General features: G+C 62.5%; 2 protein-coding genes across 2 annotated transcripts in view; both read right to left on the reverse strand.

Annotated features, from left to right (window-relative positions):
• The window catches only part of AGPAT3 (1-acylglycerol-3-phosphate O-acyltransferase 3), a 46,558-nt gene extending 36,187 nt beyond the window's left edge, over nucleotides 1–10,371 (reverse strand). The window contains exon 1 of the mRNA XM_058661567.1: nucleotides 10,213–10,371. The gene's annotated coding sequence lies outside the window, so the exon portion shown is untranslated. The remainder of the gene's footprint in view (nucleotides 1–10,212) is intronic.
• A 6,252-nt stretch (nucleotides 10,372–16,623) lies between these two features.
• RRP1 (ribosomal RNA processing 1) lies at nucleotides 16,624–24,818 on the reverse strand. Its single transcript, XM_058661245.1, has 13 exons — nucleotides 24,602–24,818; nucleotides 24,145–24,227; nucleotides 23,472–23,529; nucleotides 22,736–22,821; nucleotides 22,009–22,070; nucleotides 20,615–20,744; nucleotides 20,459–20,523; nucleotides 20,147–20,361; nucleotides 18,940–18,974; nucleotides 18,370–18,467; nucleotides 18,242–18,261; nucleotides 17,365–17,514; nucleotides 16,624–16,905 (listed from the first exon to the last, which is right to left on the reverse strand). The coding sequence occupies exons 1-13, from the start codon at nucleotides 24,732–24,734 to the stop codon at nucleotides 16,694–16,696; spliced, it is 1,347 nt and encodes a 448-aa protein (XP_058517228.1). The 5' UTR covers nucleotides 24,735–24,818; the 3' UTR covers nucleotides 16,624–16,693.
• Nucleotides 24,819–27,004: the final 2,186 nt, after the last annotated feature.

Here is a 27,004-nt window from a genome sequence, read left to right on the forward strand (position 1 = left end):
AGGGAGCTGCATAGGAAGTGGCACTGCTGAGACCAGAACATATGGGATTCCAGCACCATGCAAGGCAAGGACTCCAGCCCCTAGGCTACCACACCAGGCCCCTGGACTCAGCCTTTTGCTGGGATGCCTGGCAGAGCTCCGGCGACATCCCAGTTGACTGCCTTACTTGGGGACTCCTGTGGGTGACAGGTGCTGCCCCATCAGGGAGAGGCGTGCTCGTGTTAGAATTGTCCGTCACCGTCCCTCAGGCGCCAGGGTGGCCCCGGGGTGGCCCCGGGGTGGGAGCCAGCACTGCCCGCCTGCTGTCCATGCTGAGACCAGCATGAGGACGGCTTAGGCCATCCTCTCTGCGGGAACACATCCCAGGTCAATGCATGAGCACGCACCAAGTACACGCAAGCTCACACATCCACACACACCACATACACGTAAGCTCATGTATCACATGCCAAGTACATACAAGCTCATGTACCCACACACCCAGTACATATAAGCTCATGTATCATACACTCAGTACACACAAGCTCATATATAGGCACAATCATGCTGTGGTGGCCTTCGGGGCCAGGAACATGGCACACACACAGCTTTCTCCAGACTGTGGGTTCCCTCACCCGCTCCCAGCCCAGCACAGGGACAGGCCATGCTGCCATCCGCAGGAGCCACCAGGGCGGCACCCCCACCACCAGCCTCTGAGATGCCACCCAGGTAGCCCATGCTTTCTCTGCTCACTATACCAGCTCCCTAGCCAAGAGCCCCCGCCTCAGGCATAGCCTCCTCCCACAGGCTCGTCCCACAGAAAAGGCCCAGCAGAGACACTGGTACAGTGCCCATGCCCTCACCTGGTTGCACCACACCTGTCCCCGGCAGCAGCCCTGTGTGGGTGTGTATTTGTGCAAGCGCATGTGTGTACATAAGCGTGACTACATACTGTGTGACCATCTGCACACATACACACACTGTGTGGGTTCCCATGTATGTGTATACATGTGTTCATGTGTGTGGGTACGTGTGTGTGCAGGTTACGGCAGTGTAACCACATCCTGTGAGTGTGTGTCACACACACATACTGTGTGGGTTCCCATGTATGTGTATACACGTGGTCATGTGTGTGCAGACGTATGGCAGTGTAACCACATTCTCTAAGTGTGTGTGTGTGTGCATACCGTGCACCCACCACGGGTGCAGCCCAGCCCTCGTGTCCCATGCACACACAACATACACAGGTGTGCAGGCCTGGCCCTTGGGTACTGATAGCAACCATGAGGCCATGGGGCTCAAATTCAAGGCCTCCTTGCAGGTGCAGGGAGACCAGAGTCCAGCCAGCCTCACAGCAGAGCCAGGAGTGTGTACATGACCCTTGGGACAATCTCGGGGTTCACACAGCAACTGGGACACATGAGCGCACATGCCCAGGATGCGCAGGTGCCTGCATCTGAAGGCAGCTGGTCTCCCTCCACTCCCTTTATGTGTGAGGATGCCCAGCTTTCCCCCAACTGGGCTCCTCACACACACTTGGGGAAACGTCTGCCTCCCCACATCACGCATGCGTTGCCCTTGCTCTTGGGGGCAGGTCCTCCTGGGCCAGAGATGAAGCCCAGGCCGGGGGGTGTGGTCAGCCCACTCTGCCAGCATCCCACCTCCTATTAAAATGCTGGTCCCAGTTTTGGCCCAGGAAGCAGTGGTGGCAGCTCCTGCAACTGGGCCCCTGCTGGCCACATGGGGACCCAGACAGAGCTCCTGGCTCCATGCCAGCTGGCAGAGCCAGCTGGGGAGTGAATCAGCAGAGTGCTCTCTCTCTTCCACATACATCAATCTGTAAAAGCCCAGCCACCAACCTACCTTGGTCACTTCCAGGGAAGGTGTCCAAGGTGTTGAACAAGGAAGCCATCCCAGTGGTGCCCATCACCAAGGGCCACACTCCACCAAGGCCCTGCACAGCCTTCCACAGCCCAGTACCTCCCAAGGGCACGAGCCCAGCTCCCCAGCCTGGCTCACCCTCTTCAGCATCTCTGGGAGCACGAGCCCGTCTCGCCAGCCTGGCCTACCCACTTCAGCCATCCCTCACAGCTGCAGGTGGTGCCCTGTGCCCATCAGTCTCAGGGTGCAGCTCTAATGACAGGCCACAGGCACCAGGTATAGACGAGGCTGGGGACTGCACGAGACACAGAAGATGGGAGACCCCCACGGGAGACCCCCACGGAAGACCCCCAAGGACAGGGCGGACATGGGAAGGAGGTGCCAGAGCAAAGGGAGGGAGGCACAGGTGTGACCCAGGGAGTGGGGAAGAGGCTGAGGCAGGCAGGAGCACAGATGGGGACAGCACAGACAGCAAGGAGAGCCTCTCCACGTCCCCTCTCATGCCCACCCGAGAGGAGGATCAGCCCCTTGCACCGAGCGGATGGTGACATCACAGGACTGAAGTCATGCACCCACATCCCACAGAAGTGCTCCCTGAGCACCGTGAGCCGGGAGGTCCCCACGCCTCGCTGGGAAGCCAGCATTTCACCCAGGAGCCTGGCGGGGTCCCACGCACACACCACATACGTGGAGGGGACAGACAGAAGCCCACAGTGAGCGTCTGGGGAACTGGCACAGGGCCACACACACAGAACACACCGCCACTGTTACCACCACGTGGCTTGCCCAGAACATGGCTGCGGCTCCTCCAGGCCCACAAGCAGCGAAGACTAGTGAGAGAACCAGGGAAGGCAGGACTGTGTGCCCTGCCAGCACAAGGCCTCCTTGGCAGAGCGGCTCACCTGGCTTAGGAGGGAGCAAACAGAGATCAGAGCAACACTGACCTCGGCCTCCATCAGGCACAGCGCCCCAGGACAAGGCTTTAGTCCACCCCGCCCTCTCCCAGGGTGGCCCTCACAGGCACAGGAGGCCTACAGGCACCACCCCCACCAACACCCCACCTGTGCACTCAGTGGAAAGGAAGGCGCTGCCCAGAGCCCCAGACCTCCCACCACGAGCCTCACCAGCTCACACACAGCAGCTCCCGAGGCAAAGTCCACCTGCCAGCAGGGCGGCCGCCAGCCTCCTGCTGGGCCCTCCGCACAGGTGACCTGACCCACCCCCTCCCCTGCCCTTGTCCCAACCCCCTCCCCCGCCCCATTTACACTGCTTTGCAGGCCTGACTAGCAGAGTTGGGGGCTGGAAGGTCCGCTTAGAGTTCCCCAAACACAGCAGGCTGCCAAGCTGACTGACAGGACACACGCACAGCACGTTCCCACAGCGATCTTTCAGCTACAGCTTCAGACACGGGGCAGGGTTGGGGGAGAAAACATGAGGTGAACCTGCACCTGAGCAGTAGGCCGACCAGGACCCGGGAGTGCGCCCACGGGTCTGAGCAGCAGGCCGACCAGGACCCGGGAGTGCGCCCACGGGGCTTTGGCTGACCCACCCCACCGCAGGCCTGCAGTCCTTGAGGTTCAAAGACACAGGAATGTAGAGCGGGTACCCTGGCCCCAGGCTTCACCCAGTGGGCACCATGCCACCATCTTGGATGTGGCCCTTTCCAGGCCTTGCTGTGGGTTGTGGCAGCTGCTGGACTTGGCTCTTTCTTGCCTCTTAAAAGCGGGTAAGTGTGGAGCAAATGGGGAGTTACTTTGTTTCAAGAATGTTGCTCAAATTCCCCTAGACAATGTTACAGATCTAACCCGCAGCAGCCAGTTCAACAGGGTTTTAAAACCTTGTTTCCCTGGCCCTTCAGCGTGGCCTAGCGGCTAAAGTCCTCGCCTTGAATGCCCCGGGATCCCATATGGGCACCGGTTCTAATCCCGGCAGCTTCACTTCCCATCCAGCTCCCTGCTTGTGGCCTGGGAAAGCAGTTGAGGACGGCCCAATGCCTTGGGACACTGCACCCGTGTGGGAGTCCCGGAAGAGGTTCCAGGTTTCCGGCTTCAGATCGGCGCGCATCGGCCCATTGCGGCTCACTTGGGGAGTGAATCATCAGACGGAGGATCTTCCTCTCTGTCTCTCCTCCTCTGTGTATATCTGGCTGTAATAAAATGAATAAATCTTTAAAAAAAAAAAAAAAACCTTGTTTCCCATCTGCTGGTTGCCCTCCTTACTCAGTGCACCCAGCCCCTGGCTAGGGGCCCCACCATCCTGCTCCCTGGAGGAGCTTAGCCTAGTGACAAGCCCCAAGGAGCAAGCCCACCTGTGAGGCATCTGCCGCCCACCCAGCCTCGGGCCTCAGGCCCAGCCTACCAGCGGCCTCACAACCGCCAGAAGACTCCAACGAGATGAACTTTGTGATACAAAATACTCGGATTTGTTTTTGCACACACTGGTAAGTTGCAACATTTCCTAATGCTGAAAAACCACAGCAGAGCCATCAATCAAGGCAGAACCAAACTGCCAGCAAGTTCTGTGGATTCAGAAAGCGTGAGAGGAGGGGCCTAGCACAGGGCCGCTCAGGAACCAACCAGCGTTTAAGAGAGCCGCCCTTGGAGGACACTGCTGGCTGCCCATGAGATGGCAACAGCCAAGGCGATGCTGAAGCCAGGGAGGTGTCCAGCACAGGTGGCACAGGTGGCAGCCATCAATACCACGAAGCTGTGATGATTGAGGCCTGGGTGTGGCCCCAGGCTGTGATGGGTGGGCCCAAACTACAAGTCATTGCAGGGGCTGGGGCCACACACGGGCGGCCAACCTGCCTGCCTGCCAGGAGCCCAGTCACACACCTCTTGGCCTCCACATATCCACACCAGATGGTTTGCCGATGGGCAGGTGTCCTGAGGGGATGCGCCAGGCAGGGGGACACGTGGCCCGCAGCCATACCTGAAGGTTCCCGTTGTCATGAGGTAGGGGCGTCCCTGCACCCGGAGCCTGGCTGAGTCCCTCTGGTCTCAGGGACCTGACCCCAGTACTACTGGAGTATGCGGGGGGGCAGGCGCACACCAGGGGAACCCTCACAGGACAGGGTGCTTGGCACCAAAACCCTGGGCCTGGTACAGACGCCCCGGAGCCGGCCAGGCCCCGGGACAGCCACCCAGGGTGCTGGCGTCTGCTAGATCCTGCCCAAGTGAACCCACCAGGGTGTCCTGGTTAGAGGAGGAGCCAGTTGGCCTCCACCCATTGCTCAGGCTGCAAGCCAGGGGAGCTGCCCTGAGTCCCAAGGGGATGCCGGTCCAGGAGTGCCAGAGAATTCTAGAAGCATGCTGGGCGGCCAGGGCACTGGCCCCAGCTCCAGAAGACAAGGGAGCGGAACCAAGCTCCCTTTTCCTGCAGCACCAAGACCACCAGCCCGGTCCACTTCAATGTCCCTTGCCCTTCTCCATCAGGCGTGTCCTCCATGGTGGCCCAGCCACAGAGGTCTGCCACATCTGCCACTCCTGGGTCAGTGCCCACATCTGGCAGAGTCTTCTGCCGGCCACCAGAACCACCCTGGCATCTTCCCGTCAGCCCTGTCCTGGGGGCCCTGCCTGGAGACAACAGGGAGCAAGCTCCATGGGACACGCTGGACAAGCCTGGCACCAGGCACCATGGACAGTTAGGGCTCATGGCATTACAGAGCAAAAGCTGGGAACACAGGGCACACCTGGGGCCCGGGAGAATGCGGAGTGCCTGGACAGCACCAAGAGGCCCTTCCCAGGGACGGCCACAGGCTCTGCCTAGCAACAGCGAGGGAGGCTCACCCAGGACGAAGTGTAGGGAGCACACACGGGCTCTGCCCCAGGGCACCCGCACAAACCCACAATGTCCCGACAGCCCACTGGGAGGTGGGGGGACCCTGTTCACATCAGGACAGGCGGAGGGGGAGACCTTGCTCCCACTTGCTGAACCACAGCTGGCGACGACCCAGTGGCGGCACTCAGTGGACCCAGTTTAGGCCCCTGGGGGACAGACATGGACACAGGACGGAGGGAATGGCCAGGAGCGCAAAGGCCGAAGCCCGGGGCTGAACACGGTGGGGACATCTTCAACTTGGCTAGTGCACCAAGCTCAGGGAACTGCACACAGGCCCGGCTGCTGGCCGCTCGGGAACTCTGGGATCCCCCACCTGCCCCAGAGCATACACCCCCTTCTCATTCACCCTGGCCAGGGTCTGTGGGTGCAATTCCATGCCCAGCTTTGCACACCAGGTCACTCACTCACATTTCAGCAAAACAAGCCAGAGGAGTGAGATGCCAGCCCTGGACTGGCATGGAACAGCAGGTGCACACATACCTACCTTCCCAGGGGCACGTCAACACTTGGGCCCTATGGCCACACCCTGCAGCATGGCCTTCGAGCTCTGGTTGAACCTGAGTGTAAAAGCACCAGCCGGCCAGGCTGTGCACCAGTTCACTGTCAGGGACGGTCAAGGGGCTTCCCAGCAGCCTGCCCTGGCCATGGTGCCTGCTAGGCTAGAATGAAATCCAAGCAGCGTCAGGTGCCACGGGGTGGCGCTCAAGCCGCTGCTGGGGACACCCACATCCCGTAGGGCAAGGCCTGCATGTAATCCCAGCTCAGCTTCCTGCCCATGCTGCACTCAGGGAAGCAGTAGGTGACAGTGCAGGGGCTGGTGGCCCTACCCCCACTCTGGGAGACTGAGTTCTGCCCTCTGACTTCAGCCCAGGGACCTCAGGGAGCAGACAGCAGGTGGAAGACACTTCTCCCTGCTTTGCAAACCAATGGTACTGCACAGCACAAGTCAGATGTGAGGGCCCGATTGCACCTGTCCACTGGAGGTGACAGGTGAGCCAGCGGACCCCTTCAGGTGGGGTCAAGGCATGCTGGGCCGGGCAGTTCCGTGGGGGTGCAGGGTCGACCCTGACAGGATGGATGGAGTCTCCCCTCCTTCCTGGTCATGCTCCTCCCCCTCCTCCCCCAACTCTTCAGTCACGGTGCTGGCGCCCTACTGTGCAATGTCAACAATCGGCTAATTTCTCTCTGTGCTAGGGAGCCTGTGCATGTCCCAGATAAAAGCTAAGTTGATTTTGCTTTATGATTTATTTATCCATTTGAAAGGGGAAAAGAGAGGTCTTCCCTAATGTCGGCAATAGCTGAGGCCGGGCTGGTCCAAAGCCAGGAGCCAGGAGCCTCTTCTGGGTTTCCCAGGTGGTTGCAGGGTCCCAAGGCTTTGGGCTGTCCTCCGCTGCTCTCCCAGGCTACAAGCAGGTAGCTGGATAGCAAGTGGAGCAGCTGGGACTCAACCTCACTCTGCTAAGAGATGCCAGCACCACAGGCAAGCACAGGCTGCACCCCCAACAGCCCCATGGGCCCCTCCATCTGTTCACTCACTCTGGTTGGACCGGACAACAGCCTGAGTCAGAAATAGACCGGCAGGAGCCAAAACCAGGCTTGCCTCACTCCCATCCAGTGGGTGGCGAGCTCACAGGAAGGCAGGGGCAGAGGTCCAGGTCCAGCTGGCCACCTCTGAAGAAGTCTCAGGGGGACCACATATGGGTACTGGCCCTTCAGTTTCTGCTTCAGGCATGCAACCCTGCCCTCTTGTGGGCTTGACAGAAAGAGAAATAGCCGGGGCCTGGAACTTCCCTTCAGAGTGAGAGGAAGGCAGATCAGCCCAGCTCCAGCTGCAGCCATGGTCCCAGCTCTGGCTGCAGCCATGGTCCCGGCCCCAGCCCCGGGTACAGCCACAGCCCCAGCTCTGGCTGCAGCCATGGTCCCGGCCCCAGCCCCGGGTACAGCCACAGCCCCAGCTCTGGCTGCAACCATGGTCCTGGCCCCAGCCCCGGGTACAGCCACAGCCCCAGCTCTGGCTGCAGCCATGGTCCCGGCCCCAACCCCGGGTACAGCCACAGCCCCGGCTACAGCTACAGTCCCAGATCTGGCTGCAGCCATGGTCCCGGCCACAGCCCCGGGTACAGCCCCAGCCCCAGCTCTGGCTGCAGCCATGGTCCTGGCCCCAGCCCCAGGTACAGCCACAGCCCCAGCTCTGGCTGCAGCTCCCAGACAGCATGTCTGCACCCAGGTAATGGGTGACACCTCCTCTGAATAGTCAATCAGCTTCCAGGGTGCACGAGGCTGGGAGATGTGTCAGGGTCACTGTGCAGGCCCGGAGAGCCCCTGGGCACAGAGTGGCACACCTACTGGGGCATCTGTCGCCGTTTGCTGGGCTCTGCTCCGTCTCCCCCATCTCCCGAACGGCCAGAGATGGCATCCATCAATGCTACACGGCCTTCCCCAGCTGCCCAGGCTCAGGCCTGCAGACTGCTGGCACACGGCTCCCTCCGCCAGCACCCACTCCAGCTTCAGTCCTGAGGGTGCAGAGCACTCTGGTCAGGGGTCACAAGTTCCTGTGGCTCGCAGTCCAGCCAGAGAACACCTGGGGCGTCCCCCAGCCCCTCCTCTCCTGCAGCTTCCACAGCCCCTGACAAGCATCAGAACACGCGACATCTCCTAAGCAAGTCTCCCAGGCATGGCAGGAGACGAGCCCTGGAACTAAGCTGAAGAGAATGGCGCAGCTGTGTTGGGGACGGTACTGCCTCCAGCATGACCCTTGGAGTACTGCCTGGCTACACAACAGCCAGAGCCCCAATGCTCAGAGCCAGCACCCTGCACAATTCGGCTCAAGGTGACTGTCCTGTGGCCCTCTCAGCCACAGCAGCTGAGTATCCCAGGCCATGCAAGTCAGTGACGGGAGAATGGCCACGGGAGGCCGGTCCAGCCTGACAGTACACCTAGGACAGGCCGCAGCCTGGCCACCAGGGCGCCCGCCAGGACTACAGGGGGACTGGCCGGCGCCCAGTGGGGCCGAGGACAGGGTCAGTAGTCCAGGACCAGTCCCCCTGCACTGCCTGGCCAAGGTGAGCGGGACTGGACAGGTGGGTGACTTCCCCCAAAAGGTATGGCTGGCTTTCCTCAAACAGCACCTCCGCACTTGCCTTCTTCCTGCGCCCAGGGATCTGCACATTCCCGGCCTCCCAGATCCACTGGGGCGGCTGGGAGCCTGGAGCAGTGGCTTGTGCAGGTCCAGGCCAGGCCCCCGAGGGACACAGCCCCAGGCAGGTAAGCCTGCTGGTGGGCAGGCCCTAGCTGCACGTGCAGGAGCCCAGGCTGCTGGCTGCTGACGTCCCGGGCAGCTGCCAACAGGCGCCCTGGGTGGAAACTCCTAACTCCCTGGAGACAGCGATTCCTCCCATCTGCCTCTCGGCCCGGCACCACAGACCGCGCCAGAGCTGAGCCCGGCTAGGGGCCAAACGGCCGGTCCAGGGCATAGGCGGGCTGGGAGGGGCCAGCCCCAGCCTGTACCGCCCCTGGCTCTCCCCTCACCACCCGGTACCACAGCATCAGGCGGGTATCCCTGCCTCTGGCTGGACCATAACAGGAAACATGCAACAAACATGCAGAGAACCTACACCCAGACCAGACCCAACTGCTCCCTGCCCCACCATCTCCGCAGCTGCTTTTCGAAACAGTGTAACACAGGAGCCTGTTCAGGTGAAGGGCTTGGATACAGCAGAGCGAACAGGTTAACTCCCGGCCCTGTGGCCAGGGAACCCATGGTGATGGCAGGGGCAGGAAAACAGGGCGTCTCCCGTCAGCACCTCAAGGCCGGCGGGTGGGGTGGCGCACATCTCTCCTCCCTGGAAAAAGCATAATAGTGCCCAGCAAGGAGATGCCACCTGCTCCGCTGTTTGCCACAGGACTTTTCACACGGGCTCCAAAGAGCCATTCCACCAAACTTCCCCCAAAGTTACAGGAGCTGCCCAGGATCCCAGACCCTCCCTCCCTGAGCACCAAGCCTCTCCATTTACCCCCCAACCCTGGCTGTCACCCGATCCCGCACAGCCCCTGGCCGCGGGGCGCCCGCCAGCCAGGCCTTGCTCAGCGCCCAGGCCCCAAGCGGAAACCCGCCCCGGCGCGCCGCCAACCCAATCGGCGGGGGCGTCGCGGCCCGGGGGACCCCGGCGGGGCGGAGCTAGCCCGGAAGGGGCTCCGCCCGAGTCCCGGCGCCCCCTCCCCGGGCGGCCGGCGGGCCCGGGGATGGCCAAGCCCCCGGCGGCACCAGGCCGCGGGGAAGGCCCGGGCCGCGGACCCCTCCCAGGCCCCGCTCCCCAAGGCCCGCGCCCGCCGAGCGCAACCCGATCGCGGCGGCGCGGGCCTGGGACGCACGGCCCTGGGCAGCGCGGCTGTGGGGGCGACCTCCGCCGCCGGGGGTTCGGGGGAACCGGGAGCGACCTCGGGCGGCCGGGGCCAGCCGGGGCCAGCCGGGGATGGGGCGTGCAGACCGCGGCCGGGGGCCTCGGGACTCACCTGCAGCCGCCGCCGCCACCTGCTCGTCGCCTCCGCCGCCGCTGCGCTGCTCGGCCTGGGCCGGCGGCCCCGCGTCGGGCTCAGCTAGTGCGGCGCCCGCCGCCCCCGGCCCCCATCCCGCCGGCCGCCCGCCGCCCTCGGCCGCGCCGCCGCTACTTCCTGTGCGCGGCGATCCCACAGTTCCGCCGGCGCGGGGCGGGGGCGGGGGGCGCCGAGGGGCGCGCGGGCGGGCGGGGACGCGCGCCGCCCCGGGCATCCGTGCGGGGCGGGGACGCGCGGGCTCCTGGGAAGGGATGCGGGGAGCACCGGGACCCGCTAGGCCCGGCGGGAGGCGGCCTGGAGGACACCCAGCAAGGTCGGGACACGAGGGGTGCGGTCTCGGGCCACGGGGTTCCGCATGGACCCCCAATCCTCCCGGGGACGTGTCTGGGCGCGACCCCTGAGCCAGGTCCACCGCCTAGGATAGTCCTGAGAGCAGGGGGGCTGGCTGGGTGCTGTGACTTGGGTTATTGTCTCCTAGGGCCGGCAACGTTGTATCAGTGCTAGCTTGCGAGCCCAGGGGAGGGGTCTCGTCCTGGGGGATCCGCCCACACCTGCGGGAAAAGGCCACCATCTCGGCACACACACTTGCCCTGGTGGCTGCCAGCCCTGGGGCCCCCACCAGGTTGCAGTACCAGGAGGGCTCCCCCCACCCCCGGGCCTCACAACGGGAGCCTCAGTGACCCCAGCCGGCAGGTGCACACCGGCCTTCCTGAGCTCAGGTGGGCAGCAGCGTTTCCACCTCGGGTGAAGTTTTGCCGCCACCTCAGAAGAGATACAGGTAAACACACAGATGCCTCCCCCCCATTGCCCTTACCCTTGAGAACGCCATGATATGCAGTGCTCGTGTAAATTTAATATTTGTGAGACTGAGACTATAATCCATTCCCTGCCCGGGGCCTGCAGGTGTGCAGGGAGCTGGAGCTGGCAGTGTGGGAAACAGCCAGGGATGCCAGGCCAGACCAAGCAGGACACTGGGCTCATTACACCTTGCATTTGAAACAGTTCTCAAAGAGTTAGGATATGGTCCCAAAGGGAAAACCAGAAGCTAGAGCGCCGTGGGTGGACATAGAGTGGTCTGTATTACAAAACTAAAAGGGGGTTGGGGAAGCCAGGGCTGGGACACCACTTCCCATGCAGCCCCCTCCTCATGGTCTGGGGAAGCATTGGGGGACGGCCCACGCGTGAGTCCCTGCACCCGCGTGGAGACGTGGGGGAGGCCCCTGCTGCTGGCTTTGGATCCACTCCGGTGTGGCCACTTAGGAACTGAATCTGTGGATGGAAAGTCTTCCTCCATCTCTAACTCTCCCTCTCAAAATAAATACATCTATAAAACAGGTCGCACAGGAACATGTCCAGCGAGTTTGTGGAAGAGCTGCAACTGGTCGTGTGCTGGGGGTAGTGGTTGGGTTTCCACGAGCACACCCAGTGTGATGCTCCTTAAACACTAACTACAATATGCCTAACTGTGCGGGCTAGGGAGCACCCAGCTGGGCCCTGGCACAGGTGTAGCCAGCACTGTCTGCTCTTGGCTGGGCCCATCTCTAATCCTAAAGACTTGAGCTGGATTTGCCCTCCTAAGAACCGCAGCCACTCGAAGCCGAGCAGACCCTGCTGGGCAGTGTGGGGGTCGTCATGACCCCTGAGTGGGTTCAACCCTGGCACACACCCACACTGGCAGGCACTGAGGCAATCTAACCTTTGCCATGGGCTGCTTCGGCCCCAGGGAATACCTCTATCAGCAAAGCGGGGTCATGGGGTGTGTACCACAGAAGCTGAGGCACAGAAGTGGGGTCCAGTGAAGCGCTGGTGCAGAGCAGGTGGCAGAGCTGCGCACCCCAGTGGGACCTCATACTGAGGCGGCCTTCCCATGTGGGGCAGGACAGTGGGGAGAAGACCTCACCAAGGAGTCACTTGGGCCAGCGAGGAAAGTGGAGTGGGCTTTGCCAGCCCCTGGAGGGTCTCTCCCGGATTGCCACACTTGAGTGCTGGGCTAACCTTCAGAGCGCTAAAACCACCCTAAGACCCTAGAACTCCTGACCAGGCTCCAGGCCAGTGGAGGAGGGAGCTATGGAGAACCAGGCTAATTGGTGACCTTGGGCAAGGACACAAGCTGGCCAGACCCGCTCACCAGCAGACGAATGGCCACCTGACAGCCTAGCACAGCGTGCTGGTACATGGCAGGAGCATGGTCAGGGGGCTGGCTGCTCTCCTCCCAGTCCAGCTCCCTGCAAAGGATGGCCGGAGTGCTTGGGCCCCCACACCCATGTGAAAACCTCATGGCTCCTGGCTTTGGATTGGTCCAGCTCCTTCCATTGTAGCCATTTGGGGAGTGAACCAGTAGATGAACAATCTCTGTAGCTCTGCACCAGAAAAATAAAAGCAATGAAAACAAGCTTTCATTTATACGCTCAAACTGAAGGCAGCTTCGCTGGGAGCCGGTCCAGTGCGTGCGTACATGGATACTCCTCTCACATGCTTGGATACTACACATGCAAGGCGGTGGGGCTAGAGGCAGCCCCAACCCCACCACCCTGCAAGGTCTTGGGCTGCGACAACGGCCTTTGGAACTCCCCCAGGGCTTTCAGAGATAAGCTATTTGACTGGTCACTGCCCCAGATGGGCTGTGGCTGGCAGGGGGCTGTGGTAAGATAAGGGTGTGGTGGCTACACCCAGTGGATCCCGGGGCACCTTCCTGCCCTGTGATGACCCTGCCAGCTGCACTGGAAGGCAGGGCTGAGGGCCACAGCTAGGGTTGGCCTAGTGAGGACAGCCTTGGAGAGTGGCCCCAGCTCCGCCCACACCCACATGTGGTCACTCACCGTCTGTGCTCTGGGTCCCTGCCAGGTCACAGCCCTGGCGGCAGCAGCAACTGTCTGCTGGATGGATAGAGGCTGCTGCTTGCCCTTAGTGTGGTCTTGTGGAAGCCACACCCTTCCCCTGTGCACCTGCCGAGCTGGACCCCGATTCTGCCCTGGGCGGCCAGGCCAGATCTGCATTCAGGATCCTTGTCATGTCTAGATGGTCAGCTCGCCTGGCCTGGTCTCCCATCTGTGGTCCTTATCACTCCAGCTCTGGGCCTGACTTCAGAGAAAGACCAGGAAAACGCCCAGCGCTGGCCAGTGAGCTGCGGGCTCTGGATGTAGCCACAGGCATGGCACCAAGTCCCCCTGCTCTCAACACCCTTGTTGGGGTGCAGCCTGAGGCTGGATGCGATGCTGAGGGCGACAGTGCTATGGCCTAATGCAGCCTGCCTGGCTTCGGGCTGGCCCAGCTCTGGCCACTGTGACCATGTGGGAGCAAAGCAGCAGATGGAAGAGCTCTCAGACAAGTAAAAATAAATGCACAATCTCATCCCATCCACATCTGTGCAATCAGAATCTGTATTTTTAAAAAAGATTTTATTTTTATTGGAAGGGTAAATTTACAGAGAGGAGACAGAAAGATAGTCCTTCTTTTGGTTCACTCCTCAAATGGCCACATTGCCCAGAGCTGAGCCAATCTGAAGCCAGGAAACTGGAGCTTCTTCCAGGTCTCCCATGTGGGTGCAGGGTCCCAAGGCTTTGGACCGTCCTCTGCTGCTTTCCCAGGCCACAGGCAGGGAGCTGGGTGGGAACTGGGGCAGCTGGGACGTGAACTGGCGCCCGTATGCGATGCTGGCGCAGCAAGGTAGATGAGCCTGTAGAGCTACACTAGCCCCCTGCTATACTGTCTAGGCTGCCTTGTACCCAGGCAAGTGTTACGCTGCCAGAAAAGCAGCCAGGAGCTGGTGGGCACTCTGGGCCTGGATAGTGCCAACTCTGTGTTAACTGCACCAGCGTGCCAGCACAGTTGCTTATTTTATTTTTCTAAAGACATGCATGGAATCCCGGGCCAGGGCACAGGCCCAGCATAATAGAAAGTGGGGCCACACTGTCCCGGCCCCTATGCACACCACACACCGCTGTTGCAGAGGGGGCTGCGGACTCCCTGAGGAAGGGTCCTGGGGACGTGGAGCCACCAAGGGAATGCTTGATAGATGAGGAGTGATCTCTGGGGATTTCCACAGACCAGGCAACTATTTGCAGGCATATGGGGGAGCTGAGATGGAGTGGTTTAGAGGGGGAAGCTGGAGGGCATGTCTGCCTCAGGCCAAGGCACCTGCTCACATGGGAATCTTGGGCTGGACTAAGTAGCACTGTCTGCCACCTACTGGTGTATGCAAAAGCTGAGGCTGGGGGGCATGCCTGGCTGGCTAGGCTCCAGCAGCACCCACTGGGATTTGCAAAAGTCAGAATGGGTATGGGACAGGACAGGCTAGGTCACAGCACCTTGCCGGGTCACGTTAGCTAGGTCTGAGGATAGACAGGCTGGGCTGTGGTACCTACTAGTGCAGACAAGCCAGGGGGTGGTGGATGCGGGACGAAGGTACCCACAGACCGAGTCCTGAATAGGTCTGGTGGAGGCATGGCACAGGGCCCAGAGAGTGTGGCCACGGCAGGCAGCAGCACCCAGCACCGCCTACAAGCACACTGCAATGAGTGAAGCGTATAAGAACGAAGGGGCAATGCTGCCCCACCCCTGTGCGGGGGCTGGGAGCTGATACAAGCCTGGGTGATGACCCACAGTGATCCCCTGTCCCCACTGCCAGGCAGTACAACTGGCGGGGAAGGGGGGGAGGCTGAGGCTGCCACTTGGCAGGTGCAGAGATGACCACAGACCAAGTTGGTCCCCTACCCCGAGGGTGGGAAAGAGGCTGAGAACTCTATGCCCCCACGGCCAGGTCTCAGGACCTGTGTAACAGGGGTTCCTTGGGAACCCGAGAGCTCACCAGCCCTCCCCTCAACAGAAGAGCCTGGGCCCTCAGAGGCCACCTCACGAAGGACATGGAACCGTGTACACCTCGCCTGCCGTGGGGCCGCCGCAGGGGGGCGCTCCCACTGAGCAGCCTGCCACCACGTGAGGCCCCTGGAAGGTGTGCACGGTGACCAGGTAGAAGCTGAAAAAGAATACAGCCCAGCTTGGTGGGCTGAACGCATGGGGGTCCCTGCGAGGGGCCAACAGTTGGAACTGAGGGCTCAGCGGAAAGTAGGGCCCAGCCTAAAAGCTGGGGTAAAGGAGTCTGCAAGTCCCTGCTCACACCAGGGGATTGCAGCCTCCCTCCCAACCTGGCCAGGGTTATAGGACCCCCTCTTTGGCCCCCAGTGGGACATGCTGAGGGCAAGTGGTGCCCCCTAGAGACGGCAGATGGAAGGACACAGGACGGGGAGGTGGCTCCACAGTGTGGTTGTGAAGTGACCCAGACAATGGAGAGGCCCCAGGATGGGGTGACACAGCGGGCAGTGTAAGGTGGTGAGGGGCCTGGTTGCCAGCCCGCCCCAGGCAGATGACCAGTAGAGGCACCAACACACAGCAGGCTGAGTGGCCCTGGCTCATGCCAGCTCCAGGCTGCTACCTCAGGCTGTCCCAGTGGCAGCTGCAGGGGGCATATGGTGCCCCTGGGACCACCTGCGATGGCGGAGGACTATGAGCAGAACTGTAACCCAGGTCGTGTCTGACAGCGAGCTCTGGGAGTGGCTGCACCGGGCCAGCTCGGGCACTGGTGGCACACACAGCAAGCCTCAAGGCCATGAGCAGAACCCCTCACCGCAGAGGTCACGTGTGCCAAGACCCAGTGTTGTGCGGAAGACAGGTGCCAGCCCAGGCCCCGGGCTCTCTTCTGAGGCCTGTAAGAGATGCCAGGGCCTTGCCGTGCTGCTAGGGGAACATGGACCACAACCCCAGTTCCCCCTCGGCCTCAGGTCCCACAGCCCCCGTGCCCCCGGAGCCTGGTGCTTCGCGGGGCAATGACCAGGAGATCCCACAGGGTGAGGTCAGGCCTGTCCCACAGCCTGCGCTGGCCAGGCCACCCCCCCCCCCCCCCACAGGGCCAGGTCCGTGCCTGTCAGAGTCTTGGGTCCCCACAGCCTGTTGACAACCCTGCATCAGACGAACAGTGTCCGACAGGGTCAGCCCCATCCCTGGGCAAAGCCAGGCGAGCAGCCACAAGCGGCCCACGTGTGGGGTGCTGTGGAGATGCCTTCCAACTTGCCTGCCTTCAGGGGCTCAGTCTCCCCGTGGCCTCCCAGGGGGCTGCCCAGTGCCGCCCAGCCCCGTGCGCCCCAGCCAACCCCGACCCGAAGGCGCCTGGGAGCGAGCAGGACAGCACAGCACAGCAGCTCTGTAAGCGTGTTTGAGCCGGAGCGGGCGGCAGGGTTGGCCTGGAGGTCAGCGCAGGGTGCCTCCAGGTCAGGTGACCACGTCCGTCATGGTGACACGTGGGGAATGGCCACGATGAGCTGCAGGCCGGTGGAAGTGGCCAGCCCCGCCCCGACCTGACTGGAGCTGCTGACCTTGGCCGCCACCTCCTGCCCGCAGCTCGGGGCCCTGGGCGCTCAGTCTGCGTGGACCCAGCAGCCTGGCCTCACTTCCCGCCTGCCAGTGTCCGCTGCTTCCTCCTGGGCTCCTGGACAGCTGCCCCCTTAGCTGGGGTGCCAGATGGCGGCTGAGGCCGTGGCTTCCTCTTGCGGGCGCTGCTGTCTCTTTGCCGCCGGCTGGTGGGCCGCTCTCCGCTGCGTGCCAAGGGACCGGCCCCCCTGCCCCTCCTCCTGCTCCTCTTCCTCCGTTCACTCTCCCCTGTGGGAACAGCGAGGCCGGGGTGACATGCCGAGTGTGTGCATGGCTCCGCCCTGCCCATACCACCTCTGCACAGGCTCAGGGCATCCAGCAGGCACAGCAGGTGCCCCAAGTCTGGCCTTCGGTCTGGGCCTCTGAAAGGCCAGTGCTGGGGCGTGGCCAGGAGCAGCACAGGGCAGGCACCACTGCCCACAGGTGCGGGGAGAGGCCAGAGACAGCTCGCCTGAAGCTCCTCACAGCATGGGCCCCGCACACAGCCCAGCCACTCCCAGTACGGTGCCCCCGCAACCCAGCACGCAACCCAGCCCCTTCCAAATAGGGCGTGGGCAAGGGCATTAGTGCCCATCACCCCCACACCCCGAGGACCGGGGAAGCAGCACAGGGAGCCCAGCCCAGGGGACGGTGCCTGGCGGGGAAGCTGTCCTCCAGGCACGGTGCACGGCGAGCCCCTCAGCTCACCCTCCTGTGGCAGTGCTGAGGACTGAGGCGGGGGCCGTTTCTGCTTCTTCCTCATCTTTTTCCTCATCATCTTCTTTATCTTCCTCTCTCGCTTGCTCTCCAGCAGCTTCCTGCAGGCCTCCTCTGGAATGTCATCCTCCGGGAAGACACCTAAGGGGGCACACGGTCACGAGGAGCCCCCCCAGCTCCCCCTGCACACCTGCAGCTGGCACTGTCTGCTCAGTACCACCCAAGGCCAGCATCTGGACAGATCCCATCCGCTGGCATCACAGCCCCACCTGGCATGCACAGAGTTCAGTGCAAGCAAGGTGCAGCTCAGATGTGGGGATGACCCAGAGCATGGGCCGACAGGACAGGACAATGCTGGTGCTGGCTCAGAGGTGGCCACCCCACGTGAGCTGCTGAGGGGCACCCCAGGGAGGTGGTGCCAGGAGGGATGCTCCCAGGAAGGCCTAATGATTGGTGCCGCAGGCAGAGGCGCCCCCACACAGCATGCTGGTGGAGCCACTGTCCTGGGCCCTGACGGAATCGGAGCTGGGCTGCAGGACCCTCAGCCCTACTCCCTCTCACAGACCACTGGGCTGCAGGACCCTCAGCCCTACTCCCTCTCACAGACCACTGGGCTGCGGGGCCCTCAGCCCTACTCCCTCTCACAGACCACTGGGCTGCGGGGCCCTCAGCCCTACTCCCTCTCACAGACCACTGGGCTGCGGGGCCCTCAGCCCTACTCCCTCTCACAGACCACTGGGCTGCGGGGCCCTCAGCCCTACTCCCTCTCACAGACCACTGGGCTGCGGGGCCCTCAGGACTAGTCCACTCCCACGGGGATGCAAGCCCCCCAATCGGGCTCACTCTCTGAGCCAGGCCTGCTCCTCACCTCCGGCCAGGTCCTGCAACCTGCAAGAGCCAGACACACTGCGCTGTTAGTGCTGTGCCCAGCACCCTGGACCCCTCCCAGTGAGTGCTGGAGACCCCCAGTGGCTGAGGGGCGCTGGGGACACTTACTTCCGGATCACTTTGTAGAGACGCTTCCTGTTCAGAGAAGGGGTGCTGGGTTGGCTGGCCACCTCAAACAGCCTGTTCGCCACGGCCTCATAGTCAAACTGCCAAGAGACACGCCGCAGAGGATGAGTTGGCGGCTGGCCCCTGCTCCCGCCACCACTCCCGCCGGGCCCAGTGACAGAGGACACCGTAACAACCGCCCGCCAGCAAGCGCCATCCAGTCAGCTCCACAGGAAACACCAGAGCTGCAAAATCACAGCCACAGACAGCCGCGGCAGGGGGTCTGAGCGGGACGACACGGCGAGGCCCACGCCCTGTCCCTGTGGTCAGCATGCCACAGGCATCTGTGGCTGAGCTGGGATTCTAATGCCGGCCGCTCAGCAGCCAGTGGGCTGCGGGCCTGGAACAGATGGAGAGGGGAAGTTGGGCTCATCTCAGGAGAAGGGACTGCCATGGCGCAAACCCAGGCCTGGAGCCCAAGTCTGCAGCAGCTCCATACGCTGGCAGGGCCCAGGACCCCAAAGCCAACCCTGGGAAGGCCAGCCTCCGCCCTCAGCAGCCCCGGCCACCTACCTGGAGCACAGGGCCTTCACCATCCCCGCTGTCTCCTGGAACAAATAGATGCTGTGAGCCGGAGAGCTGTCCCGGGTCCTGGCTGGCCCCACGCCATCACTCAGAACCAAGCCTGCCCACGGCATTGAGGCGCAGGGAGCCATAGGACGGGCACAGGCATTTCGGATGGCAAAGGTGGTATCCAAGGGCCAGAGTGAAGAGCAGCCATGTCCCACCACAGGTTGCGGGCTCAACACACGACTGGCCATGCCACGATGACCACAGCACCCACAAAGCAAGGCTCTGGACAAAGGGTCGCCGAATGTGGGAGGGACAGGAGGTGACCAGCGGTGATAGCAGAGCCTAGAGCACAGTGAGAGGCCCACAAGATGGCCAGAGGCACTGTGGGGTCTGCTGACCAACAGGCCGATGGGCATACCAGCACAGAGGCACGCACCCTGGCAGCTAAGCAGCCCCACCCCACAGCAGCATGTGGCTTAAATGCCAGTCCCAGTCCAGCCCGCCCAGCCCTAACTTAGCACTAACCCAACCCAAACCAACCCAGCCCAGCCCAGCCCGGCCCAGCCCTAACCCAGCCCAGCCTAGCCCACCCCAGCCCTAACCCAACCCAGTCTAGCCCCCGCCCCAGCTTCCCACACACTCATGTCCCAGGAGGCAGCAGGACAGCTCACACAACAGGGTCAAGCCCTACTGTGGGAGGCCCAGCTCCAGCCCAGCCCAGCCTGGCACATCCCTGGCCACCTGGGCACTGAAAGTATACTCTGTCTCTTACATTAAAACCAAAGACTACAAGAAGGCTGAACCAGGCACCGTTGCCAGTTGGGCACACAGGCCACCCTGTGCCCACCAGCAGGACGCCTGGGCTCCGGCTGTTGACCCACCTCCTGGGACTCAGTCAGGGCTCAGCCCTACAGCCAGCGATGAGCCTCTTGGGCTCCACGAGCGTGGGGCCCTTGGGGCAGGAGCGAGGAACAAGTGTGCAGGCCATGACGGGTGAGGGCGGAGGCCACACCCTGAGCATGGGGGCAGAACCTCTGGGGGCTGGTGGACAGAGCCCGCACCCCTCCAGAGGCAGCACATACTGGGGACCAGTGCGCCGGGCAGTGGCAGGCCTAAGGACTGCCCTTGACACGGGTGCCTCATGCTGTCACAGGTCTGGCCGCCACGCAAGGAAATGGACTCTGGGCTGAGGCAGAAAGGAGGGAGCCGCAGGAGGTGGGCTCCTCACCTGTGGGCGGCCCCCCAGACGGCAGCTCTGGCTCGCTCAATGCCTCGTCCCCATCTGACGCATCCTCCTCCTCCTCCTCCTCCTCCTCCTCCTCCTGCGTGTCCAGGTCATTCACGAGGTCTTCGATGGCAAGAGGCGCCTGCTCCACAATCGTCTCAAAGACGCCTCGGGCGATATTGTGCAGCACCAGGGAACTGCAGGGTGGCAGGGTCAGAGGAAGCCACGCCCCCACCAGATGGTCCACACCGCCCACCCGGGGCCATGTCAGGGCCATGCAGCCCCCACACCTACTCCTTGGTGGAGGCGGCGATTCCACAGAAGGGTTCGACAAACAGGAGCGTCTGTGCCGCCGTGAGCTAAGAGAGACAGCAGAGGCTGGCTCAGCCCCAGCAGGTGCACCGTGGCCAGGTGAGCCCCAGCATGCACACCACAGCCACCCCGCCTCACCTCCTTGGCGCCCACTTTGGTCAGCTCCTCCAGGAAGATCTCAACGAAGTGGTTCTTCACGCCGTTGGGGGCCTGACTGTCGGGGTGCAGGATCTCAGTGGTCAGCAGGTCAAGCAACTGCTTGATGTGTCTGCAGAGGGAGCAGTGAGCCCGTCAGCGGCACGCCCACCACTCGGTGATTGCGAACTTGCCCCATGTCACTGGCCACGGCAACCATGTCCCCTCCCCCTAGTGACCGACTCTCAGCAGCGCCAGGCCTGCCAACCCTGCAGGTCCACACCATCCAGCACAGAATGGCAGACTCGTGCCAGGCAGGGAGATGCCACCACCACCACCACCTCCTGGCCCATCATCCCTCTGCTGTCCCGGGATTGTCCAGAAAGCCACAGCAGAGGGGACAGAGTCCAGGCAGGGGCTGGCCCCTTGACCAGGAGTGAAGCCCGCTGGAGCTGGAACAGGGACCCTGCGCCTGTGGGTACACTCTAACCTAACACCCCATGCCCAGCACGATCCACACGGTACAGGTTCCAGGGAGGAATAGGTCGCTCTGTGCAGCTCGGAGGACACGATGGGGAAAAAGGCACAAGGAGGGACCTCGGCCCCGCTGCTGCACCGAACCCGAGGGCCGTGGGGCCGCCGGCCATGGCAGCTGCCTGAGCCACGGGCTCCTGAGGACGCGGCAGCTTCTGGATTCCAGGCTAGACGCCAGCTGCAGAGACACTAACACAGCCCAAGCCCCCAGTCCCTCCCACACACAGGATCCTGAACCCCACTGACACCCGAGCCTGGAGGACCCAGGATGGAAGACCCAGGTGACTGCAGGCCCGGACAGGCCAGGGGCCAGGACTGAAGGCGGACGTGGTGCAGGGTCTGCAGAACCTGCCGCCGCACACGCACAGCGTGCCCTGTGCATGGCACCAGCTGGGTTCCCAGTTCTGAGCCAAGAGCATGGGACAGCAGCCCACACCTGTCTGTGACAGGGTCAGCTCAAAGCTCAGGGGCCACGCCACACCCAGGCCACTCCACCCTAAGCAGGCTGCTCAGGCGAGGGAGCTGGGGGCCCCCGTGGGACCCCTGCAGAACTCGCTGCCTCACAGCCAGGACTGACCCCAAGGCTGAGAGCAAACAGCGCAGCTCCCCGAAGACACCACATGCAGACGCGGTAAGGATGCTGCCACATCTCCTGGAAGGGCATCTCTGTAAGCAGGGCAGGCGCTGGGCAAGGTGGGTGAGCGGCCCCTCACTGGGGCACGCGGCTGAGTGCCACTCTACCTGCTGACACGTGGCCGGGGCAGCAGGGACGGCTGCAGGCACCTGGGAGTGGACCAGCAGTGGAAGAACGGCCTCCCTGCCTTCCCACGGAACGCACTGAGCCTACGCGCAGGCGCACTGACCTCTCATGCCATCCTTGCGCTCTCACGGCCTCCAGCGACTCGTTCAGGACCATCCGCATGAGCTACACACAGACTCACGTTAGAGGGAGCAGGCCCCACATGGCCCCACGAGCCCCTTAGGGCAGGGGCAAGGCCTCGTTCACTGCCCTCCATGAACACACAGCAGGCGGAGGTGGCAGCGGGGACCACGCCGAGACCCCCGAAGGTCAAGGGCGACAGGAAGGTGGTTCATGTCAGGGACAGTAGACGGGGAAGTCCACGCTTCCCATGGCAGGCGGGGGGACAGGCCTGAGGAGCAGCCACTGCCCTGGCACACGAGGCCCAGCAGCGGCCTCACACCTCGCCATGTGTGCGCCCGGGGCGTCCCCCACTGCTCCCCACCACACGGGTACGGGCCTCACGCCCAGGACACACCCACGCTGTGCATGGTGTGCTGGCCATGGAGCCACAGATAGATCACGTGTCCTCATGAGGCCTGAAGTTCCCCACCTGGGGTCCCCAGCTTCCAGCCAGGAGGGACGCCCCTTCATCTCAGGACTGCTGAAGGCACATGGCTACAGCAGGAGGAAGGCCGGGCATGTGTGGAACCTGCTGCCCAGGTCTCTGGGGCCCAGCGGGGACACCCCGCACCATGGGGAAAAGGTCAGCCCAGCCCCATGGCCTTGTGCCAGGGCGTTGTGATGGGTCTCAGCCGCACTGCCAGAGCCCGCTGTCCCGCCGGCCATACCATGTAGAACTTGTCCAGGCGCAGCCGGTCAATGCCCGTCCACTCGCGGCTCATGGTTTGCCAGAAGGTCTGCAAGAACAGGTGCTCTGCAGGAGAGAGACCCAACATGACAGAGGCCACGCACAGGGCCACGTCTACTGGAAGCGGGCAGGATCAGCCTGTGCCCCGGGCAGCCTCGCCAGGGCAGAGCTCAGCAGGGCCACTCTGTGACCAGCGCTCAGAAGGACCTCGGGAAGAGAAGCCGCGTGGCGCACCCCACAGCGCAGCTCTGCTCTGAAGGACGGGCTTGAGGGCGGCAGCACTGCCAGCCAGCAACACGCAGCTCGGCCCCTGCCCCAGGGCCAGGCTGGGGCCACCTGACACCACGTCGCACTTCATGCAGGCACCAGTGAGGTGCCGCACACAGCATACTTAGCCCTGCCAGCGGCTGAGAATGCTGGGCCAGCTGCTTTCACAGGACTCGTGGGAGATGTGCTGTCACGCACAGAGGTGATCCCACAAGTCTCCTGGGGATGTGCTGTCACGCACAGAAGTGATCCCGCAAATCTCCTGCCCTGAGACACGAGGTCCACAGCCCACAGCCTCTAACGGCTCAGGCCCACATGTCCACATGACACCACCACACGGGACCAGGGACCCCAGCAGCACCGACCCCAGCCGCTCCACGCCAGCGACACTGCCCATGAGAACAGGACGCTGGGTGGTCTGCTGGAATCAGGGTGTGGGGCATACTCACGGGCCTCAGGCGTCTGGAAGGCATGAACGAGCTGGGCGATGGTCCTCCCCAGTTCTTCCTGTGAGGCAACAACAGCCCTTAGCACAGGGCAGGGACAGCAGGCCCCAGAAGCCCACGTGCAGGGCTGGGCCTGGGCCAGGAGGCCAAGGGGCTGGCCTGGACACAAGGACACACGGCCACACCACAGCCAGATCCCGTGGCTCCCTCACTGCCTGTCTAGCCACTGTCGAGCACCTGCTGAGGCAGAAGATTCCAGAACCTCCTCCTGAAGGACAGCAGAGCAGCAGGCACAGGACACTGGAAAGCGGTACACACGGCCCCATCCGGGAACCCCTCCCAAGGCAGCAGAGAACCCCGGCCTTGGCAGACGTGGGTCCTGCCCCTCGGATTCCAGGGTCTTAGCACACACAGCGTGTGACCAGGACAAACACAAGCCAGCAGCCTGGAGTGTGGCCAGCGTGGCCTGCGCAGCCACCAGGGTCACCAGGACACCACGCTGGCCAGCCGGCCCCAGTCCCAAGGAGCCGCTCCACCACAGCCCGGCCCTCCAGCCACACAGGCCCCCATGGTCACCATGGTCAGCAGGGCGCCACCCTGGCCAGCCAGCCCTGGTCCCGAGGGGACACTCCAGCACAGCCCGGCCCTCCAGGGTCACCAGCCACACCCGGCTCACCTGGCAGAGCGGCTTGTCCTGCATCCACATGCAGTAGAAGAGCCCCTTCCACACCTTCAGCAGCTCATCGTGCGTGAACCCGCCTGCAGATGGGGACCCCAGGTACCTGCTCAGCTTGGACAGGGGGCCTGGGTTCAGGTCCTGCCTCCACGCCCCGGTGGGAGCCACCCAGGGGCGAGCCCCCAGGACTGGCCGGGAGGATCCTCCCTCGCTCCATGGATAGCCCTTCCCCACTGTGGCGAGGGGGGACCCTAACACAGACGCTGAGAATCCCGGCAGGTTTGAGCTCCACACTCCCTCAGCCCTACACTCCCCGAGCCCCGCACTCCCCGAGCCCCGACCTGCGCCCCGCACTCCCCGAGCCCCGCACTCCCCGAGCCCCGACCTGCGCCCCGCACTCCCCGAGCCCCGACCTGCGCCCCGCACTCCCCGAGCCCCGCACTCCCCGAGCCACGACCTGCAGCCGCCTGACTCCTGGCCATGATGTACTTCCGTAGTTTCCTCACAGCTCGGTCCCGGGTGACCTGCTCGTTCCCCGCAAGGCGCTGCGCCAGCTGGATCTCAGGAGGGAGCTGAACACGCGAAACCATCACGACGCCGGGATCGCCGCACGACTCCGCAGAACCAGGCCTTCACGCACACCTCCCGCCGCCTTCGCCTCGGCGCGCGCCTGACGTCACAGCACGCGACGCCGCCGGGGCGCGCTCGCCAGCGTCACGCCGTGGCCGGGCCGTGAAACTGCAACTTGCGGCGGCCGCGGGGGTGGAGCCGATGTCAAAGGGTCGGAGCTCGGGGGTGGAGCCTGTCACGGGGCGGGGTCTTGGCCTGGCTGGGCGGAGCCTTTCTCAGGGGGCGGAGCCTTTCACGGGGCGGGGTCTTGGCCTGGTGGGGCGGAGCCTGGCCTCAGGGGGCGGAGCCCGGCCTCTGGCGGAGCCTGCTGCGGGGGCGGGGTCTTGGCCTGGTGGGGCGGAGCCTGGCCTCAGGGGGCGGAGCCCGGCCTCTGGCGGAGCCTGCTACGGGGGCGGGGTCTTGGCCTGGCGGGGCGGAGCCTGGCCTCAGGGGGCGGAGCCCGGCCTCTGGCGGAGCCTGCTACAGGGGCGGGGTCTTGGCCTGGCGGGGCGGAGCCTGGCCTCAGGGGGCGGAGCCCGGCCTCTGGCGGAGCCTGCTACGGGGGCGGGGTCTTGGCCTGGCGGGGCGGAGCCTGGCCTCAGGGGGCGGAGCCCGGCCTCTGGCGGAGCCTGCTACGGGGGCGGGGTCTTGGCCTGGCGGGGCGGAGCCGAGGGGGCGTACCAAGCCGTGCTGCCCTGGCCTCCTAGGCCTGCAAGCGGCACCTCCCAGGCACGCATCCCGGCAGCGAGCCGTCCGGTGAGTCCAGGCAGAGCCGGCCCCCTTCTCCCCCCTGGGCCCAGGTGCGGCGGCCAGCCGAGGGCCACACAGCCCTGGGAGGAGAGGAAACCGTGGGGCCGTCCCGACGCTCCGGGAGCTCCATTTGCTGTACAAATGGATCTATTTCCTTTCTCTTTTCTTTTCTTTTTTTAAGTATAGGGCAGTGGTTATCAAAACAGCCTGGTACTGGCACACAGATAGAGAGGAAGATCAATGGAGCAGAATAGAAACACCAGAAGGGAACCCACACAGATACAGCCAATTAATCTTTGACAAAAAGACAAACGACAATCCAGGCAAATGGGAAGGTCTGTTCAATAAATGCTGTTGGGACAACTGGTTAATAGCCTGCAGAAACAAAAAGATAGATCCACATCTCTCACCATACACTAAGATCAAATCTAAATGGATAACAGATCTAAACCTACATCCAGAAACCTTCAAACTTTTGGAAGAAAATGTTGGAAATACCCTGCAAGATCTAGGGGTAGGTCCCGGCTTCCTAAAAAAGACACCAAAAGCAATAGCAATCAAGACCAGAATAAACAAATGGGACCTCATCAAACTAAGAAGCTTCTGTATAGCAAGGGAAACAATCAACAAAGTAAAAAAGCAACCCACAGAATGGGAGAAGATCTTCGCACACTACATAGGAGATAGAGGGCTAATCTCCAGAATATACAAAGAGCTACAAAACAACCAAAATGTCAAAACAAACAAGCCACTCAAGAAATGGGCACGGGAAATGGGCAGACACTTCACAAAGGAACAAACCCAAATGGCAAATAAACACATGAAAAAACGCTCAAGTTCCTTGGCAATATGGGAAATCCAAATCAAAACATCAATGAGGTACCACCTGACGCCAGTAAGAATGACTCACATACAAAAAAAAACACCAACACTTGCTGGTGAGGAGGCGGGGAAAAGTGAACCCTACTCCACTGCTGGTGAGGCTGCAGGCTGGTACAGCCTCTATGGAAATCAGTATGGAGAACACTCAAACAACTCAAAATCTGCATACCATATGATCCAGCAATAGCACTCCTAGGAATATATCCAAAACTCCTGTTTCACGAGAAACCAACATGCACCCCTACGTTCATAGCAGCACAATCAGTAATTGCAAAAACATGGAAGCAACCGAAATGCCCATCAACAGAGGATTGGATAAGAAAGCTATGGTTCATCTACTCCATGGAATACTACTCAGCTATTAAAAAAAACAAAATGCAGTTCTTTGTGGCCAAATGGGCCCAACTGGAAACCATAATGCTAAGGGAAATGAGCCAATCCCAAAAGGTTAGATACCACATGTTTGCCTTTATTTAAGATGAAGTGTCGGGCTTGGCGGCGTGGCCTAGTGGCTAAGGTCCTCGCCTTTATCCCATATGGCTGCTGGTTCTAATCCCGGCAGCTCCACTTCCTCTCTATCTCTCCTCCTCTCAGTATATCTGACTTTGTAATAAAAATA

The sequence above is a fragment of the Ochotona princeps genome, chromosome 3 (genome assembly GCF_030435755.1).
Source record: "Ochotona princeps isolate mOchPri1 chromosome 3, mOchPri1.hap1, whole genome shotgun sequence".
In the NCBI taxonomy this organism is placed as follows: Eukaryota; Metazoa; Chordata; class Mammalia; order Lagomorpha; family Ochotonidae; genus Ochotona; species Ochotona princeps.

Bases quoted from the DNA above. Each gene is read 5' to 3' on its own strand.
- RRP1 (XM_058661245.1), bottom strand. From the start codon at position 24,734: ATGGTTTCGCGTGTTCAGCTCCCTCCTGAGATCCAGCTGGCGCAGCGC. The intron at 20,524-20,614 runs GTGAGGCGGGGT...TGTCTCTCTTAG, and splicing joins CCAAAGTGGGCGCCAAGGAG to CTCACGGCGGCACAGACGCT. The intron at 18,468-18,939 runs GTAGGTGGCCGG...GTCTCTTGGCAG, and splicing joins GTGAAGGCCCTGTGCTCCAG to TTTGACTATGAGGCCGTGGC.